Source organism: Bubalus kerabau, chromosome 3 (genome assembly GCF_029407905.1).
Source record: "Bubalus kerabau isolate K-KA32 ecotype Philippines breed swamp buffalo chromosome 3, PCC_UOA_SB_1v2, whole genome shotgun sequence".
NCBI lineage: Eukaryota > Metazoa > Chordata > Mammalia > Artiodactyla > Bovidae > Bubalus > Bubalus kerabau.
Genome location: NC_073626.1, coordinates 35547984 through 35568932, shown reverse-complemented (window position 1 = coordinate 35568932; position 20949 = coordinate 35547984). Strand labels below are relative to the sequence as shown.

Sequence of the window (20949 nt, the reverse complement as noted above, 5' to 3'; positions counted from 1 at the left end):
GGAAAATCCCACGGAAGGAGGAGCCTGGTAGGCTGCAGTCCATGGGGTCACAAAGAGTCGGACACGACTGAGCGACTTCCCCTCCCTTCCCTTTCTAATAGTGAAAAAGCCTGCCCCATAATATATTTGCTTATTTGCCCAATCCTAGAATACATGGAAAATAGTTTTAGAATCACTAATTCATGGGCTTCCCTGGTTGTCTCAGAGGGTAAAGCGTCTGCCTGCAATGCAGGAGACCTGGGTTCAATCCCTGGGTTGGGAAGATCCCTGGAGAAGGGAAAGGCTACCCACTCCTGTATTCTGGCCTGGGTAATTCCATGGACTGTATAGTCCATGGGTTGCAAAGAACACGACTGAGTGAATTTCACTTATAAAATCATTTTAAGTGCACATTTAAACATGAAATATTTAAAATGTACATTTAACTGTAAAATAGTTAATAAGCAGTTTGCTTTCTCTTTTAGAAAAATGATGAAAGACAATATGGTGAACTAGAAAATAGAAAACCCTCTTGCTTACCAAACACTCAGAAACTTGATTAAAAGGAAATGTACTACTCCATTAACAGCTGTTCCTTGGGTGATGGAATTACAGATACTCTGTTTTCTTCTAATTTAAAAAATTTACTCATGTAGAGGAGGTGATACCTGGAAAGCATTTATCAACATATTGATGCATTTTTTTAAAAAGGAAAACTTCCCATTGGTAAAAATTAGAAACAGTTCCAAAATAGCTTAGAATGAAAAGTAAACCCTCCTGTTCCAGCTTTCCCTACCAGAGGCCACCAGTGTTTCTGTGTTCTTTCTCTTTCTCTTCCCCCAGAGACATCCTTTGCATATCTAGCACACGTCACATATACACTTAACTCTGCAACACACCGTACCTGTTACCATACCCATTTTTACTTAATTAGATAATTTGAGGATCTCATGATATCTGTATATATTGGTCTACTTTATGTTTATTATAATTAATTATACATAATCAGCCACAGCATGGTCATTTCCTTTCTTTTTCATTTTTTTCAATAATGCTTCAATGAAGGGGGGGAAAATCTCTCTCTCTAACTCCCCAAAGTTTCAATTATCCAAAGGTAACAAGAGGCATATTCCAGCAGCTCCGAAGTAATTTTTTGTGACTTTAATGTCAAAGAATATTGAGAACTAAATCTTGCATTATATCCCATGTGTTCTGCTCTAGGTTTTCCAGAACAATTAAAATATCAGGTATTGTGGAATAAGGAGGACATAACCTCGGAGGCTGCACAAGCTGGGAAAGTAGTGTTGAGGTGCCATCTAACATTTACACTCCCAGGAAATCCAGAAGCACAGTGACTCTTGTACTTTATAATTTCTGTATAAATTACCTTATAGAACATTGTGAGGAACAAAAATACCATTATCAAGGGCCTTCAATGTTTATCTACTTGGGGAAATTTCATTTAGCAAGTTTTGATACTATAAAGCGTTAATATTAAACGAGTTTTAAATATAAACTGTATTTTTTTGCCATCGATAATACACTTATTTGGTTCAAAATTCAAAAGGTACAAAAAGTTGTGTACTACAGTGAAAAATTTCCTTCCTCCTGTCGCCAGCCACCCAGTTGCCTCTAGTTTAACCAGCTTCTTAAAGAGTGAACTTAAGTCCCCGCCCCACCTTTTCTTTTATGACCACAGAAAAGTTGGGAGAGTACAATGAACCTCTTCACCGAGATCCACTACTTGTTTATGTTTTGTAGCATTTGTTCTGTTTGTGTCTGGATGTCTCTGGTTCTCTCTCCAAACACAGACATACACACACACACTTTCCTCTGAACTGTTTGAAAGTAGGTTGCAAAATGGCATGAGCCTTGACCACTAAATATTTTAGCAAGTATCTCCCAAAAACAAAGACTCTTTTCTACACAACCTCAGTATCACTATCATGCCCAGGAAGTTTAACATTTGTATAATAACGTTATATCAGATTTCTTCCTGTTGAGCCAGTAAGGCCCTTTACGACAGGGCCTCACCCTGGAAGCACTGAGCACTTGCTGTCGCGTCTCCTTAGGCCGCAGCAGCCTGGATCGGTTGTTTCAAGGGTGGCCCTCAGTGCGCTGATTGTTTCCTGATGAATAGATTCTGGCCGAGCGGCTGCCATACAATGTTTGTTTGTCCCTTTATGGGTGATCACTTGGTTCCCGTGGCCAGGTTTCTCCTCGAGGTATTCAAAAGTATCTTACACCAGTACAGGAAGACATAATCTCTGGGACGGTGTTTGGGACTATGTGACCCTCTTGTTTCTCAGCCTTTCACCATTGACTTCACTGATAGATATTACATTAGTGATTGCAAAATGATTTTCTAATTATTCTATCTACTGTTAGTGATTGAGATTTTTCCAAAAAAAGAGAGCTTTTCTTCTCACATTGTGTATATATGTGAGCTGTTGCTGCTGCTAAGTCACTTTAGTCGAGTCCGACTCTGTGCAACCCCATAGACGGCAGCCCAGCAGGCTTCCCCATCCCTGGGATTCTCCAGGCAAGAACACTGGAATGGGTTGCCATCTCCTTCTCCAATGCATGAAAGTGAAAAGAGAAAGTGAAGTCGTTCAGTTGTGTCTGACTCCTAGCAACCCCATGGACCACAGCCTACCAGGATCCTCCATCCATGGGATTGTCCAGGCAAGAGTGCCTTCTCCAGTATATATGTATATGTGTGCATATAACACTATGAAATCATAGTTGTTTTTTTTCTTTTAAATTTATTTAATTGGCTATGCCAGGTCTTAGTTGCAGCATGTGGGACCTAGTTCCCTGACCAGGGATTGAACCCAGGCCCCCCTACAATGGCAGCGTGGAGTCTTAGCCTCTGGGCCACCAGGGAAGTCCTGACATCATAGTTTGTTTTTTCATTCATTTTAAAACTACTTATTATGGGGAATTTTATTTTATTTATTTACTTATTTACTTTGTTTGGCTGCATCAGGTCTTCATCACGGCATGCAGGATCTTTATTGCATCATGTGGGATCTGTCGTTGCCATGCACCGACTCAGTTGTGGCGTACAGGGTCAGTAGTTGTGGCCCGTGGGCTTAGTTGCTTCACGGCATAGGGGATCTTAGGTTCCCAGCCAGCGATTGAACCCATGTCCCCTGCATTGCAAGGTGGATTCTTAACCACTGGGCCACCAGGGGAGTCCCTATGAGGAACTTCAAACATGAACAAAAGTAGACAAGGTAGTGTATTGAACCCTCATGCTCAATCAGCTTCAGGGCTTACCCACTCGTGGTTGCTTCTGTGTTATCCATACCTGACTCAGGCTTCCCTGCCCAGTGTTATTCTGAAGCTAATCGAGACATAGAAGTTCATCTCTAATTTTTTAGTGTATTTCTCTAAAATATCGTGTATTTTCTTTCGTAGTTAGTGTTGCAATCTATTGCTTTCCTTATTCTTTTGATGCTTAAATTGTCCCGTTTGGTCAGTGCAGGCGAGGGCTACTTAAGATGGCTTCTGTACTTTTGTCAGCTCCCCACCTCCTTTGAGCACTCTGTGGAACAAGATGTTATAGGCGTCTTATGATTTCCTTGCCTCACACCTAGAATCAGTCATTTCTCTGAGGAGCCCTGTGAATTTAAATCTCTTCATGCAAAGAGTCATTTACAGGACTTAGGCTTTCTCATGAATGCTGCTGCTGCTAAGTCGCTTCAGTCGTGTCCAACTCTGTGCGACCCCATAGATGGCAGCCCACCAGGCTCCCCCGTCCCTGGGATTCTCATGAATGGATTAATATTTTACAAATCACTGATTAAAGCAGTTTTCAAGAGTTGAGCCTGTCAAACAAAAGTAAACAAAGTAAGTCCAACTCTCTTTAGATCCAGGCAAGAATACTGGAGTGGATTGCCATTTCCTTCTCCAGGGGATATTCCTGACCCAGGGATCGAACCCAGGTCTCCCGCATTGCAGGCAGACCCTTTAACCTCTGAGCCACCAGGGAAGCCCCTACTAACTAAGTAACTAACTAAAATTCCCTGAGAGCTTTGCGTGAGAGATTTCTGGAGTGGTCACCACTGAAGTCTCCAGCCATCCTTGCCCCTCCCTAATTCCTTCTGCATCCAGCTCAGCCTGCCTACCTTACCATGGAACCACTGAATGCTCAGACACTCAGACTTCATAATCTAGATGTTCTTGCTTTTTTCTTTTCCTTCTATACTTTTAATAGGTTACTAAATCCTACAAATTCTTCTTTGAACGTCTCATATCCATTCTTCCCAACAACAATGAAAGTAATAATATTATTAACAACTGGTACATACCTTGGGGCCATGGGTAGCATATTGTTCCCATTTTGCAGTCAAGGACTTGGAGGTTCAGAGCATGGGCGAATTGCTGTAAAGGCAGACTTCACCTGCTAGCTGTCTTACCACACTGCCTCCCATTGCTCTGCTTTCTGCATCCGTACTTGGGGCTAGACTTTAAGAGGGACAGCAGTATAATGGGTAAAACAAGAGTTGGAATAGCAATCAGAGCTCACTTGCAGGTCATCTTCTGCCAGTGACTGGTTTTGTGATCTAAGTTCATATCTTAAATTCTGAGCCCTTGTTTTCTCTTGAAAATGAGGAAACCCTAGCTAAGCCATAGAATCATCTGGGGAGCTTTGTAAAAATATGGCTACCCCCATAAATTCTGACTTAAATGGTCTGGATTAAAGGCTCTAGACATTAGCCTAGACATTTTTCAAAAGCTCCCCAAGTGATTCTAAAGTGCAAACAGGAAGAAGGGCCAATGAGTAGATGGTTCCCAAGGCCCATTCATTGTTGTCATTAGGTGGCTGTCACCATTGTCTGAGTGATTAATCTGCCTTCAGCCTCTTCCCAAAGTCTAGTTTCCATCACATTCATCTTTCCAAAACATTTGTTCAGTGACCTAAACCGCATCATCTGGGAGCTTCTCACTGCACAGGAAAAAAGTACAAACCCCCAGCCCAGCCCTTAAGCTGAACTCAAGCTGAACTCTTCAGGTTAGCCAGGCACAACCCCTCATGGTTCCCCAGACAGGCCAGACTCACCGTGAGCCCCAAGCCTCTGCTGATGGGTATCCACTGAATGTCCTTTCCTGTCTGGCCTGATGGCTTTCCCTCCATCAGGGCATCCAGACTTCTAAAAGAATGAAGCCTTTCTCACCCCATCCATTGATCTCTTCTCTGCACTGTTTGTTTATACTGCCCACCAGTATAATCAGTCGCTGTACTGTTTCCTTCGTTGATTCATTCGTTCAGCAGTGTATCAGCTCCTGCACGGCCAGCCCTGGGCCATGTCCCAGGGCTACGACGGGCTGTTGCAGGGCAGAAGGCAGCGGACAAGCTGGCCAGTATTCTCCGTGCTCCAGTGGGAGCAGCCCGGAGCTCCAGGCTCCAGAAAGGAGCCTCTCACCCTGATGGGGCAGGTTTCCATGAAATAGTGGTTTCTGACTGAGCCCTCCTAAGGGAGAAAGAAGTTATCCAGCAAGAGAGGGTCTGAGCCAAGAATGTTCCGGCAGTAGGATCAGCAAGTGCAAGGCCTTGGGGAGGGAAGAGAATGTGGTTCTGCAGGGAAGGAGAACAGGTTCAAGTGAGGCATGAAGATTTCGGTGGGAAAGGTAAGCGGACACTAAATCCTACAGGACCCTGATGCTGTGTCACGGAGCCATCATGGGGTCATAGCCTCAGCGTGACATAGTGAAAACCGACTCCACCTGGGTGGCAGTAGAAAGGGCAAGAAGTGAAATGGATTTGAAGCAGGTTAGATAGGATTTCTGATTGATTGGCTGGAGTGGCGGAATAAGGGTGACACAGATTCCTGACTTTTTTAAGCCAAAAAGTTGGCTTAAAACTCAACATGCAGAAAACTAAGACCATGGCATCTGGTCCCATCACTTCATGGCAAATAGATGGGGAAACCATGGAAACAGTGAGAGACTTTATTTTGGGGGGGCTCCAAAATCACTGCAGATGGTGACTGCAGCCATGAAATTAAAAGATGCTTACTCCTTGGAAGAAAAGCTATATGACCAACCTAAACAACATATTAAAAGGCAGAAACATTACTTTGCCAACAAAGGTCCGTTTAGTCAAAGCTATGGTTTTTCCAGTAGTCAAGTATGGATGTGAGAGTTGGACTGTAAAGAAAGCTGAGGGCCGAAGAATTGATGCTTTTGAACTATTGTGTTGGAGAAGACTCTTGGGAGTCCCTTGGACTGCAAGGAGATCCAACCAGACCATTCTAAAGGAGATCAGTCCTGAATATTCTTTGAAAGGACTGATGCTGAAACTCCAATACTTTACCCACCTGATGTGAAGAACTGACTCATTTGAAAAGACCCTGATGCTGGGAAAAACTGAAGGTGAGAGAAGGGAACAACAGAGGATGAGATGGTTGGATGGCATCACTGACTTGATGGACATGAGTTTGAGAAAGCTCTGGGAGATGGACAGGGAAGCCTGGTGTGGTGCAGTCCATGGGGTCACAAAGAGTTGGACACGACTGAGCAACTGAACTGAACTGAACTGAGATTCCTGACTGTGACACCCAGGTTCACTGAAACAGAGAACAGGGGAAGACATCGTGGTTTGAAGGGAAGTTCTGAGTTTAGTTTAGGATATTTGTCAAGGATGAGGTGCTTGTGTGACAACGGAGTTGTATGGGAGACGGCTCCATATCCTGAAGCAGAGGGTGAAATGCCAGCTGAAGTGGGACTGACTTGCATGTATATCACGATGGAAGCGGCCAGAGTGGAGGAAAGGCATCAGGAAGAGTGTGTCAGTAGAGAGGGAAGAATGACCAGAAGAGAACCCTAACACACTTCAACACTTTGGGGGTGGACACAGAAAGACAAAAGAGATTCAGAATATTCCAAAAAACCAAAAGGTCTTGGCAGTTTGGAAGCTAAGAAAGGAAAATGAGGCAGGCAGGGATAGTTAGGGTCCATAGAGTTGAATGTCACTGAGGGGCTGGTGGAAGTTAGGATGGGAATGTTTCTGACATATTTAGCAACAGGGAGGCAGTTGTTGACCTTGGTAACATTTGTTTCCATGGAGTGATATGTGCAGAAGCCAGATTATAGATGAGGGGAGATGAGGAGTGTGGTCATGAGCATGGACAGCTTCCAGAAAAATGACAGTAACTGACCCTGCAGTAGCTCCACGGATGTGTGGAGTCCAGTGGGTGAGTTTTATGAGATACGGGAAAGCCTGGACCTTTTTTCCAAAGCTCTTGGGAAGGAGAAGAACATGAATTCCAGGGCATCAGTGGAGTTCTTTGTAGAAAAAAAAGGGGAGGTGCTTCTTCCACTGTAACAGGGAAGGGAGAAGGGATGACTGGGGATCAGGTGAGGTCATACTTTGATGGCAGAAGGTGGAATGAATTCTCACCTGGCTTACAGGTTTGAAGACAATGAAATAGCCTTCAGTGGAAAATGAGCAGGAAGCTAGCCAGAGAAAGAAAGGGTTACTGGTCAGGCCTGAGGGCCTGAGATCGGCCGCCGTAACTGTGGTGCGCTGATGGGCTGGGTTTGGGCCTGCCTGGGTGTTCTCTGGCTGGTAAACGTTCAGAAGGCAAGGCCTGTAGCGGTATCCTTCAGTTCCCCTCTTTGATTACTGTTGTATGGTGTATACAGTGAACGCCCAAATGTCTTAGTCAAGGTACTTTGGGTTGCAACTATCAGAAACTCACTCTACCTTGTTTGGCAAAAAAGAACATCTCATGGAGTGCAGCTTCTTTATAAGGGTCAGAACCAGGCTCCCTGCTGTTCCCTTGGCCGTTCCAAGATGGCATGTGCCTGCCTCTCTCCTTCACGGTCCCCTCTCCCTCTTCTGGCCCCAAGTGGCCAGCCCAGGCCAACGTCACAATATTTGCCAACCATTTAACAGAGACTGGAAAAAGAAAAAAGAAAAACAGAGACTGGCAAATGCAGTGGTTTCCCCACCTTCAGAATACATCAGAATCCACTGGAGAGCTTTGTTTAATAAAGGATTCCTAAACGTCACATTGGATTTCTGAATCCATCTTTGTGGATGGAACCCCAAAACTTTGTCTTTCAGAAGCTCCCCAAGGTGATCTTGGTACAATTAGGCTACAAACCTGCCCTTGAGAATGACTGCTCTTAGGTACCCACCCGCTCCCCCCATTCTCAACTCCAAGAGCATCTGATTGGCCCACCCGTGGTTCAATCAGCCTTGACCAGAGGAGCCAGTCACGGGTGACCTGAGGGAGCAGCCACATGGGGCCTCTGCTGCTCTGTACAGAGCCTTTGTTCAAATTAGGAAAAAGTGCACCCTGAGCCGAAATAAAGAAAGGCACCCCCAGGAGGGAGAAGCTACTCACTGGCAGGGTTGGCACTTTCCACGGGAAGAAGAGGTGCCCCTGCCCTGGATTCTGGCTCTCCACATCCCCTAGCCCTGTGTGTGTCCACCACGCTGGCTCCACCCATTTCTGTGCCAGGAGGTGGGGGGCGATTCCCAGAGGAGGGCGTGGGCTGGGAAGATTCCCAGTGGCCTCCCTTATTCAGCAGATGCTTGATGCTTATAATCTTGCTAGTTTGTTGTGGGCTTCTTACAAAGGGTACCACAGAGCTGGGTAAGGATAGATTCTGTATTCTGATTCATTGGAGGATTTCTCTGTATTCACATGGTATCAAGATAATGCAGGATCTAAAGAGTTAAAATCATACACTGATGTGAGCAGAGTTCTTGGAGCCAAGTTTGCAAGAAAATAGCCTTCAGTAGCTTCTCTATTGTAAAGAAAATATATTTCAAGAGAAAGTTTTCTCCTTAGAGCTCAGGGAAAAAAGACCAGAATGATAAACTTTATTTCTGGAAAAGACTGTCAGTTGGGGGCAACCTAAACTGGGGGGGAAGTGGCAGAAAGTTGTTGGCTGATAGGGAGAGCTTTGGCCTAGGAGGAAGTAGGGACCCCTGTAACTTACGCTGCCATGGAATTCACTCACTCGTTTTCATCTGACAGCAGTTCACCCTGTGCTCGCTGTGGTGTCAGGCCCTCTTCCGGTGCTGGGGATTTAGTAGTGAACCAGACAAAATCCTGCCCGGAAAATCAGAGGACTGGAAGCGACCAGTGACACCTGGAAACGGAGTGGGCCTGTCGGGCAGCAGAGCTTTCCAAACATACAGACCTGGTGAATGGAGGTGTAACCCACATTCCCAGGGGATTGCTATTCTCCCATCACCCTGGCCCACCCAACCTCCATGTTACCCACCATGGACCAGCTGGGGAGATCATTCCAGTCCCCAGCAGGGGGACACAATCAGGGGCACGGGCAGCAGCTGGAGGATGAAAATGCGCTGATGCCAGTGTCGAGCCCCAACTCAGGTGGGCAAGAGGCCTGTGAAACACTCATACCAGAACCTGCTCAAACGAGAGGCATCCTGCAGAGAGCAGCCTTGCTTTCAGACACAGCGGCAATTTATTCCCTTTGCTGTTATTATCATTCAGTCGCTAAGTCATGTCCCACTCTTTGTGACCCCATGGACTGCAACACACCAGGCCTCCCTGTTCGTCACTATCTCCCGGAATTTGTCCAAGTTCATGTCCATTGGGTCAGTGATGCCATCCAACCATCTCATTCTCTGTCACCCTCTTCTCCTTTTGTCTTCATTCTTTCCCAGCATCAGGGTCTTTTCCAGTGAGTTGGCTGTTTGCATCATGTGGCCAAGATATTGGAGCTTCAGCTTCAGCATCAGTCCTTCCAATGAGTATTCAGGACTGATTTCCTTTAGGATTGACTGGTTTGATCTCTTTGCTGGCCAAGGGATTCTCAAGAGTCTTCTCCAACATCACAATTGGAAAGCAGCTTTGACATTAGATTAGATTGTTCGGGGTATTTTTTTTTTCTTGTTACTCTTCTATATTATGAAAAAACACACACATTTAGGAAAATAAAGAAAATATAAATGTACAGTTACCAAATAATTATAAACAAATACCTGTGCGAGTAACAACTCAAGAAATGGACTGTTCTCAGTACCCGCACAGACCACCTCCTCCTTCCGTGTGCCTCCCTAACCCCAGCCTGCTCCTGACTTTCATGATGATTTCTTCCTTGCTTTTCTAATGTATTTTTTAACTTTTTGTTTTGTTTTGGCTGTGCTGGACATCTTGTGGGGTCTTAGTACCCAACCAGGGATCAAACCCGAGCCCTCCGCAGTGAAAGCTTGGAGTCCTAACCACTGAACTACTGGAGAGTTCCCTAGTTTTACTCCTTATGTATGCATGGATTTTATTTGTTTGTTTAATAGCTAAGAGTCATTCAGGGTCATGACTGATAAATAAGTTGGGAGATCAGGCTGTGTAGTGCCATTTACGTATTCAGTTTTTCAAAGTTGTATGCTCTTAAGCAATAAGGATGAAATTCTTCTGTTTTATGTGAACTAGGCCTATTGAAAGAAATTCCAAAGATGTGTCCTGGCAGTACTGCTGTGAGGACTTTGGTCATTTGAACGTATTCCTTCTGGTTCATCTACTCATCTGTTGATCTCGTTATTTCAGAGTCCCATCTAGAATATAGCCTTGCCCTGTTAGACCACATTTTTCCAACTTTTATCTGTTTTTTATCCAAAGTAGTACTTTTCTTTCTTTTTTTTTTGACCACACCTTGCAGCTTGTAGGAACTCAGTTCCCCAACCGGGGGTTGAACCTGGGCCACAGCAGTGAAAGCCCAGAGTCCTAACCACTAGGTCAAGGTGGCCCTTAGTGTTTGTCTGCTGGAAATACTTGTGAGGAAAGCCGCAGGCCTCCCTACAACATGGACATCCTCCTTGTGGCTTCTCTGCAGTAGGAGAGTGTGGGATTCTGTGCCAGGGGAAACTCTGTGAAGACTGGGAGGTTCTCCCCTGTGGTGTTCTCACTAAGAACGTATGAATATTGCCTGTAGACTTAAGAGATGCAGGTCCAAGCTTTCCTGCTAATGGAAAGATGAGCAAGGTGACCATTTCCGTCTTTGTAATGATCTCCTCCAGTCTCCCTTGGATGATGTCAAATCCCTCTTCATTTTTGTATTAGAAAAAGGAGCCAAATAGATAGTTATTTAGCATAATTCACTGTTTAGAACAGAAATATTAACATATCTAGTTAATTGCATTAGACCAGGCATTACCCAGTTCTGTGAGCGGCCGCGTGTGAATGGTTGGTGGGAAACTTCTCCTTAGGCCAAAGTCACAGGCCATCACCCATGGAGATGGTTACGCTAAAGCATCTGCTGGTGTACAAAATTGAAGGAAAACCTGAAAACTTACTGCACTGTGAAATAGTAATGACATAAAGGATTAAAAAGTGGGTGTGGTGTAGAAACCCACCCTTTATTGTGCGTGCATGTGTGCTCAGCTGCTTCAGTCATGTCCAGCTCTTTGCGAACCTATGGACTCTAGCCCGCCAGGCTTCTCTGTCCATGGGATTCTCCAGGCAAGAATACTGGAGTGGGTTGCCATGCCTTCCTCCAGGGGATCTTCCCATCCCTGGGATTAAACTTGTGTCTCCTGCATTGCAGGCAGATTCTCTACCACTGAGTCACCAAGGACTTTTTCACTTTTTTTTATCACTTTAAATGCATTATAGAGATAACAGATTTTTTTAGAGCTAGAACTTGTTAGCCCTTAAACATCACCCAGTTCATCTTCCTTATTTATAGAAAAGCACATAACAATTTAAACATCAGATTAATTTTTCTAGTGATATTTTGCCCAGACTAATATTCAGTTGAATTTACATTTCCCAGTTACCTGCCACCTAAGGCTGTCATTTCATGAACCAAAGACCTCCCAGACAGCAGGGGTGAGAGGTTCTTCAGATCATCTACACAGCAAACAGCGAGTGTTGACAATAGATTTGGCGTTGGCACTTAGGCCCTGACCGGGTGCTCGGCATTCCTGCAGACCCCGAATAGTCAAGGTCATAATCCTTGCAGGTGTGATAAAGCATTCCTGAAGCTAGAAACTGTTGGGGGGTAGAAACTGAGCTCCAGGCTCAGCCCTGCATCTGAGTACCATGGACACAGGAGTTCCAGGAGCAAGAAAGCAGCTGGTGTCAATGCACTCTGCATCCCTGAATGGTGTCAAGAAGACTCAGCATGCCTGGAGGCTTTAGAGGGTACTCTTTGCAGTTCTCCCAATGTGACAGGGAAAATTGTTTTGTAATCTAACCTGAAGGCGATGCAGGAGACTCATTAACTGGCTTGGTTGGCATTTTAAGTGATCTTTTAAAGCTTTTATCATGGATTTAATTTTTCCATCTTGGCCATGTTTTTCACAGGCTCAGAAAAAAAGCTTGAATCAGACTTCCCCCATTTCTGCTTCCAAGACCACAGATGGCCTGAGGCCAGCGCCCATGCCAGGCCTCTTGAGCACCGCACTGCCAGGTCAGGAGCCCCCCCCCCCCCATGAGCTCTCCTCAGTCTGTGCCCGTCTTCCCAGGGGGCACTCTGCATGCCCGTCATTCTGCGTCTCTTCCACTCCGCCTCACCTCTGCTCTGATCCTGCCTGCCTTCTGTATCCCTTCCACCCAAGTTATATACCATGCTGCATCTGTGCCATCATTTTATATAAAAAATGAGAAATTAAAACCCCTTGGTTAAATTATGTTCAAAAAGTGTGCTGCTTAGAAAGAGTGAAATCTAGTATTTTGAAAATAGTGAAATGAAAATAGTATTATATGGCACATGTGACTTTGCGGCTGTCCTCATGTTGCTTTGTATAGGTGTATTTAGAATTCACCCCTCTGAGACAGAAAGTATCATGGGTCATGTCTCCCATGGCTTCTAAAGCTTTGAACACCCACACTGCTCAGTAAGTACCAGAAAAGACGACACTATGAACACTCATAGCCAGTCCCGTTTGGGCCTCCCTTTCCTTAAGTTGTGAGTATTTGGAGGTTCGGTGCTACTGACAGATCACACTGGCTCGAGGCCTATTCCGTAGACCTTAGATGATTTGAAACTGTAGCATTGACAGCTTTTTTTTATTACCATTTGTGTATGTGTTTATGTATTACCTAAATAATCTTTCATAACCCTTACCTCTGCTTTTTGCACTTTGGTAGATAAATGTACTTCCTGCTTCCTTTCTCATAGCCAACATCCATGATAAATCTATTTCAGCAAGTTCAGTAATGTGTGTACATTGGACTCTAGGGGTTACCTGCCGGGCCTGACTTACTGTTCTGTTGAACGTTGTCTCATGTGTTCATTCTAATAGGGCAGGATTCTGGAAGCAAAGTTATACCAGCGTCCTTAGGAACCACACAGCCCCAACAGGAAAAAGTCGTTGGATCACCTCCTGGCCAGCCAACGGTGCAGGTAGAAGACAGTTGCCTGGCTTCTTCTTAATGTTCAGTGTGATTGAAAGAAAATGTCACATCCCCTCCTGCACAGTCAGCCCCGATGCCCTGTGTGCCCACAGAGGCGCTCGTTGAAGACCTTCCCCAAGGGCCAGGTCTTGTAATGTCAATGTTTCTAGGATGAATGCATCTCTTCCTTACATACCTTCAGTGCTATGATTTCCTCATGAAATAATATACCAGCAGTTGTCCACCTGGAACTATCACAACATTATTAATCAGCTATACTCCAAAACAGAAAGTTTAATTAAAAAGAAAAATTAATCCTCAAGAGCAAAAGTAAATAGAATGTGTCCCCAAATATAGTAATACATTAATACATTTGTTTAAAGAAATAATAATTTATAGCCTTTGAATTACATTTTAGTTGAAAAATTCCATTCTGATTTTTCTTGGAAAATATATTCATGTGAAAATATTAAGTACTTATTAAATAAAATAAAACAGTGCAAAAATTTATCTTTTAAAAATAAAAATGATTCTGAATACAAAAAATAATAATATACCAGCAGCCAACACATAATAGGCACTCAAAAAATGTAGTTTACTGTTGAATGATAATGACCATTATCTTATCAAAAGTGGATCTGTTCCTCTTAGTTACACTAGAGATTTTTTCCCCCTGTCGGAGTGTATGAAGTAGTCAGACTTTATGGTCTTTTAACTCATCCACTGGTCTAAAAAGGAAAAAACAAATTTTTTGTCTTCCATTTTCTAAGGCCTTAGTTTCTTTTCCATCAGTTTTACCAGTTAATAGCTGAATGAAATTTGTGATCGTCTGGGCCTGCCTGGAATTCTCAGTGAAGGATCTGGCTCAGTTCTCAGGTTCTGACATAAGGAGTGTTTGTTCCTTACTATGATCTAAGAAATACCCTGCTAGGTCACACACCTGGACTAGATGTAAAAAGAGCTCAGATGTGTTTGCTTCCTTATTTACTACTGAGAAGATGAGTTAAGGACTACCTACTGAATTTTCAGCTGTTTATGAAGCTGGCACTTAAAATATTGTTTTTTCAAAAATATAATGAAAGGACTTCTCTGGTCATCCAGTGGCTAAGACTCTGTGCTTCCAATGCAGGGGTCCTGGGATCGATCCCTGGTCAGGGAACTAGATTTCACATGCTGCAACTAAGAACTGGTGCAGCCCAATTGAAAAAGCAGTAATAAGCATTTAAGGGCTCCCCTGCTTGTCCAGAGGTTAAGATTCTGTTTCTACTGCAGAGGGGCATGAATTTGATCCCTGGTCAGGGGAGTTTCACGTGTCACAAGGTGGCCAAAGGAAAAAATTAAAATATAATGAAGCGTTTGTAGAGGGAGCTGGGAATTCAGGCTTTAAGGTACAAGTGAATCCCTTCAAGGAGCTGATAGCACAGCTTTCTGTAATCTTGACACAGCACAGCTTTGCTGCATGGGTCTGTGGGACTTCCTCGTTTCGCTTTCCAACATGGCAAATTCTACATCCTTAGAGTGTGCTCTTGATAGAGAGCTGAAAAGGCTGCAGCCACAGTGACCTTTATGTGGAACTGTATTCTGCTGTGTTTTCTACAGAAGGGACTAAGAAGAGGTGTGTTTTGTCCTCAGGTGGATGGTCACCCGGGAGGACAGAAGAGGCCTGCTGCCAAACAGCTGACTAAAGGAGCTTTGTGAGTCCCCTTCAGAAATTAACCATTTTGAATGTTTTTCTAGGTTCCTAACCTTCAACAAATAGACAACAGCTGTCAGGTCATGATGCTATATATTTTTTAAAGTATACTTTGGAAGCCTTTCCCTATAGTTTGTTAGCACCCGTATATATGTCAAATGTAGTTTGAGCCTACTGCTTACCCTTTTGTTCTTAAGAATAGTTCTTTGTCTTCTTAGCAACCACATGCCCTTTGGCCTCAGGATCTCTGAGAAGCATGCTTTGATAAATCCCTATGTTCAGAACAGAAATGCTAACCAGAAGCTTAGCTGGCCAGTGGTGAGGCATTGCCAGGGTCTGTGTGAGCACCCGCACTTGAATGGTTGGTGGGAACACGGTGCTTTAGAGGCCAGGGTCATAGTTTGAGACTAAACTCAGGGTCAGACTAAACTAAACCCACTATGATGTACAGAGTATAAAGCTATACTCTAGATGCTAACATCCCTGGGTGTCTCATTGTCTTTGCATGCGAATAACCATTGTGATTAGATTTCTTGACGTGACTCAACACAGCCATCGGCAATTTCTCTCTCTCAGCATTCTCCAGCAGTTACAGAGGGACCAAGCCCACACGGTGACACCTGACAAAAATCAGTTCCGGTCACTCAGTGATGCGGTGCAGAGGCTGCTGTCCTACCACGTGTGCCAGGGCACCATGCCCACAGAGGAGGACCTGAGGAAAGGTGAGCAGGCTGGAGCCCCAGAGCGCCTCCTGGGGACACGGCCCACAGGAGAACCTGAGCTCGTGGCCCCCAGATGGTCACTGGATTACTCTTTTTCACCGCAGACTTGCCATCTTCCCAATTTACTTGGTTTCCCAGGCCATGTTGAGAATTGTGACTTATTTTTCTCAGCATTCTGTGAAGGGATACCCAAATGTCTGGACATTTTATGGGCAAGTTTGAGGGCAGTGAATGCAGAACATTGTCTGGACTCTGGCTGCAGGTGGGACGGCCCTGGGCTAGGTGCTCTGCACAGTGATTCAGGCACAGTCCTTGGCGTTTAGGCTGAGTACACACATACCCTGAGCTGTCAGCATCACCGTTTTGAATTAGATACTGTAGCCCTCCAAAGCTTTGTGGTTCCAAAGGCAGTCCAAGGCACCACTCCACATCCAGAAACTAGCGAAACGTTTAGAGGTAACATCCTCTTATCCCGCCTCGAGCTTAGCCCATTCCGATGCCTGGCCCTTCTGCCTCTCTCAGCCGCGCTGCCCAGTTCTACTCTCCTTCCCACCACGTTCCCAGCCTGGACCCCGTTAGGCGCCCTCCACTGCTTGAATCAGCCCCTCAGCTGCCCCCAGCCTCGTCCTTCTGACCGGGGTCTCTAATGGGAGTGCAGCCATCAGCCCACCGTGAGCTTCCCTGGGAAGGCCAGGGTGCTCTTCATCCTCATCCAGCACGAAATAGGGATGTGGAGGCTCTGAAAAGAGAAAAGTGGAAACTGAGACGTTTGGAGACAAAGGACAGAGCCACAGGACCATGACCTGCGAGATGCCGTGGACTAGTTGGTGTGGTTGCGGGAACCTGGTCTGCCCGGCCCAGACAGTAGGACCTCATTGTCTCAGTGGTTTCAGATTTTCATGCTCTGGAAGGAAGTGGAGGCTTCGGTCACCTGAACTAGTAGATGATTCTCTGTTCGTTGATATTTGCTGCTGTTCTGTGTTTCGTGCTTTTCTTTTATAGATGATCTTAAAGGAGTTGTGTTTTTGGTTTCCTAATCAGAGTTAAAATAAGCTCGTATTAAAACGAGTTTCTGAGAGCACATGCTAGTGAACAGTAAGGGAAAGCCATGCAGAAGCATCGCATCTAACCAGGGAAGAGCTGAACTGAGAGAAAGTGGAGGAGTGAAGGACCTAGTGGTTGGTGTGCACTCTCTCACTATTTTTTTTTCTCTCTCTCTTTTTAAAGTTGACAGTGAATTTGAAACAGTTGCCACTCAGCTCCTGAAAAGGACCCAAGCTATGCTTAACAAGTACAGATGCCTGCTCCTGGAGGACGCCATGGTAAAGTTCCACTGAGCGCAGTTTGTTTCTTAAACTCCACAGGTCACAGCTACTAGTTCAGAGAGAAAAACTTCAAAGAATTACATTTTCCCACCATAGTTTAAAAGGAGCAGATACTTAAAATTGTAGAAAAAGTTACCTTTACCTGTACCTACTACTAACAGCAGCTGTGGGTTGGCCAAAAAGTTTGTTCGGGTTTTCTGTATATTTTCCATACAAACTTTTTGGCCAACCCAAATACAAGTGCTGTGCTTTCCGTGACTGATCACTCTCAGTGCGTGCCATTGTTTTCCTGGTTCTGAGTGAGGATGTGGGGCTTGCTTACGTAATTTGCCCAACGCCATACAGCCAATAAGTTTGTTCCGTAATTAGCAGAGCTGGGATACAGACCAGGACCCCTTGACCCCAGCCCCCCATACTCCGATGCTGTCCACTGCCTCTCATCAACTGGAAAAGGCAGGAGAGGACCAGTGACACTTCTGCTGAAGGTTGTTCAGAATAATATCTGAAAAGATGAGGTGACAGATGTTAAAATTAGTTTTGTTTTCAGTTGAGAGGTCACTAACGTCATAAAAATCATGCTTCATTTTAAAATGTACAACCTGATGGATTTTAATATGTTCACAGACTATGCCGCCATCAGCACTCCATAACTCCAGAACATTTTTAGCCCTCCAAATAGAAACCAAAATTGATTTTAAAGCACAGCAAATTAGAGAAAGGAGTAAGATTATCTCCGAAAATGATGGGAAGACCAAATCTCTCTGAGATTTTAGAAGCAGCTCTAAAATCATACAGACTAATAAACTGGTCTCTTACAAGTGGCTTTTTTTCCGGTTGCGCCGGGTCTTTGTTGCTGTGGACGGGCTCCTCTCTCATTGCGGCAAGCGGGGGCTGCTCCCTCGTGGTGTGCAGACTTCTCACTGCAGTGGCTTCTCGGGTTTGTGGGCTTTGGTAGTTTCGCTTCCCGGCTTCTAGAGCACAGGCTTAGTACTTCATGGCGTGTGGGCTTAGTTCCCCGAGGCATATGGGAATCTTCCCAGACCGCGGATGGAACCCGTGTTCCCTGCATTGGCAGGTGGATTCTTATCCACTGTACCACCAGGGGAGTCCATAACTGGCTTTTAATTTGAAGTCAGCTTTGAAAATTTACCTTGGAAGAGTAAGTGAACTGTATTATATATGTATACAGTATAGTGTAAATATGTATGTATGTTTGTGTTTACTTGATGTGTGTGTGTGTGTGTGTGTGTATATATATATATATATATATATATAAACAGGCATCAGTTCAGTTCAGTCACTCAGTCATGTCCGACTCTTTGCGACCCCATGAATCGCAGCACGCCAGGCCTTCCTGTCCATCACCAACTCCCGGATTTCACTCAGACTCACGTCCATCGAGTCAGTGATGCCATCCAGCCATCTCATCCTCTGTCCCCTTCTCCTCCTGCCCCCAATCCCTCCCAGCATCAGAGTCTTTTCCAATGAGTCAACTCTTCACATGAGGTGGCCAAAGTACTGGAATTTCAGCTTTAGCATCATTCCTTCCAAAGAAATCCCAGGGCTGATCTCCTTCAGGATGGACTGGTTGGATCTCCTTGCAGTCCAAGGGACTCTCAAGAGTCTTCTCCAACACCCCAGTTCAAAAGCATCAATTCTTCGGCGCTCAGCCTTCTTCACAGTCCAGCTCTCACATCCATACATGACTACTGGAAAAACCATAGCCTTGACCAGACGGACCTTTGTTAGCAAAGTAATGTCTCTGCTTTTGAATATGCTATCTAGGTTGGTCATAACTTTCCTTCTAAGGAGTAAGCGTCTTTTAATTTCATGGCTGCAATCACCATCTGCAGTGATTTTGGAGCCCCCCAAAATAAAGTCTGACACTGTTTCCACTGTTTCCCCATGAAGTGATGGGACCAGATGCCATGATCTTAGTTTTCTGCATGTTGAGCTTTAAGCCAACTTTTTCACTCCTCTTTCACTTTCATCAAGAGGCTTTTTAGTTCTTCTTCACTTTCTGCCATAAGGATGGTGTCATCTGCGTATCTGAGGTTATTGATATTTCTCCCAGCAATCTTGATTGCAGCTTGTGCTTCTTCCAGCCCAGTGTTTCTCATGATGTACTCTCCATATAAGTTCCGTAAACAGGCATACCTCAGAGCTATTGAGGGTTTATTTCTCCAGACCACCTCAATAAAGTGAATATCACAGTAAAGTGACTCACATGAACTTTTTGGTTTCCTGATGCATATAAAAGTTATGTTTACACTATAGTCTTTTAAGTATGCAATAGCATTGTGTCCAGAACAAAAATGTGTATGTCTTAATTTAAAAATACTTTATTGCTTAAAAATGCTAACCATCATCTGAGCCTTCAGTGAGTTGTAATCTTTTTGCTGGCAGAGGGTTTGAAATATTGGGAGAATTACCCAAACATGACACAGGGACATGAAATGAGCAAATGTTATTCAACGTTTGCTGGGGAAATGGTGCCAATAGACTTTCCCAATGCAGGGGTGCTACAAACCTTCAATTTGTTTAAAAAAAAAAAAAAGGCAATATCTACAAAGCACAATGAAATGAGATATGAGATATGCCTGTAATTTATATATATTTATTTTAAATTGTGCCACCAAAGTCAAACGGTTGTTCTTACTTTGACAATCATTTCTGCAATAAAACTGAGATATCAAGAAGACTGACTGTCATTCATGAGAAAAGGATCATTTGGACAGATTTGGACAAATGAACTAATTATTTGGACAAATTATGTCTGCCATGAATTATTTTATGTTAAATAAATAAAACAAATTATTTTATGTAAAATAAGAATAAATAAGATTTGATTCTATACAGCAAGAAATAACTCTAAGGAAAGCCTTAATACAAAACACAATCATAGGGAATTCCCTGGCGGTCCAGTGGTGAGGACTCTGTGCTTGCAGTACCATGGCCCAGGTTCAGTCCCTGATCAGGGGACTAAGATCCCACAAGCTGTGCTGCAAGGCCAAAATATGATTATAGCATAGCAAAATATAAAGTCAAAGAGTGAACAAAAAGATTTCCAACATATTACTCAGCAGAGGAGGAAATAGGCAGAGAATAGTGCATATAGTTGCTTGTCATTTGTGTGCAAAAAATAGAGAATGAATAATGTAAATGTGTGCGTGTGCATAAAATATCTCTGGAAGAGTTTGTTAAACTGCTTGGCAGGACTTCCCTGGTGGCCCAGTGGTTAAGAATCTGCCTGCCAATGCAGGGGACACAGGTTCGATCCCTGGTCTGGGAAGATTGCACATGCCTTGGGGTGACTGCTGAGCCCGCACTCTAGCACCTACACACCGCAAAGAAGGGCAGCTGCCCCACCCCACCCGCCGCCTCCTGCTCACCACAACTAGAGAAAGCTTGCAGTCAGCATTGAAGAGACACACAGCCCCCTAAAAGGCCCTACCTTCAAATTAAAAAAATAAATAAATAAACGGCTTGGCAGAGGGTACCTCCAGGGAGGGCCCTAGGTGGGTGGGCAAGGCATTGCACAGGGCAGGCGAAGAAGGAAGGCTTACTTTCTACATCCCCTTTTAGTACCTTTTGAAGTTTGTACCAATGTTGTAAATAACCTTTTCCCAAAAAATACAATTTTAAAAAATATGTAAATGATAAACACATTTTCTTCTCTGATTGCTTCCTCTGTCCCCCAAATGCAGCAAGATGTTCGCAGTTGTTAAAAGGCATCTGAAATGACTAGACTCTCTCATTTTTAGCGGATCAACCCCTCCGCTGAGATGGTGATGATTGACAGAATGTTCAACCAGGAGGAAAGAGCTTCTCTGTCCCGGGACAAGCGTCTGGCACTCGTAGACCCCGGTAAGAACTGTCAGAGTGAAAGCCGAGGAGAGCTC

General features: G+C 44.4%; 1 protein-coding gene across 2 annotated transcripts in view; it reads left to right on the top strand.

Annotated features, from left to right (window-relative positions):
• BICRAL (BICRA like chromatin remodeling complex associated protein) overlaps window positions 1-20949 on the top strand; it is a 78216-nt gene that overhangs the window by 52766 nt on the left and 4501 nt on the right. For both annotated transcript variants that reach the window (XM_055571396.1, XM_055571397.1), the window contains exons 6-11: window positions 12276-12381; window positions 13217-13317; window positions 14940-15001; window positions 15577-15722; window positions 16950-17044; window positions 20812-20914. In XM_055571396.1, coding sequence (XP_055427371.1) covers window positions 12276-12381; window positions 13217-13317; window positions 14940-15001; window positions 15577-15722; window positions 16950-17044; window positions 20812-20914 — 613 coding nt within the window. The remainder of the gene's footprint in view (window positions 1-12275; window positions 12382-13216; window positions 13318-14939; window positions 15002-15576; window positions 15723-16949; window positions 17045-20811; window positions 20915-20949) is intronic.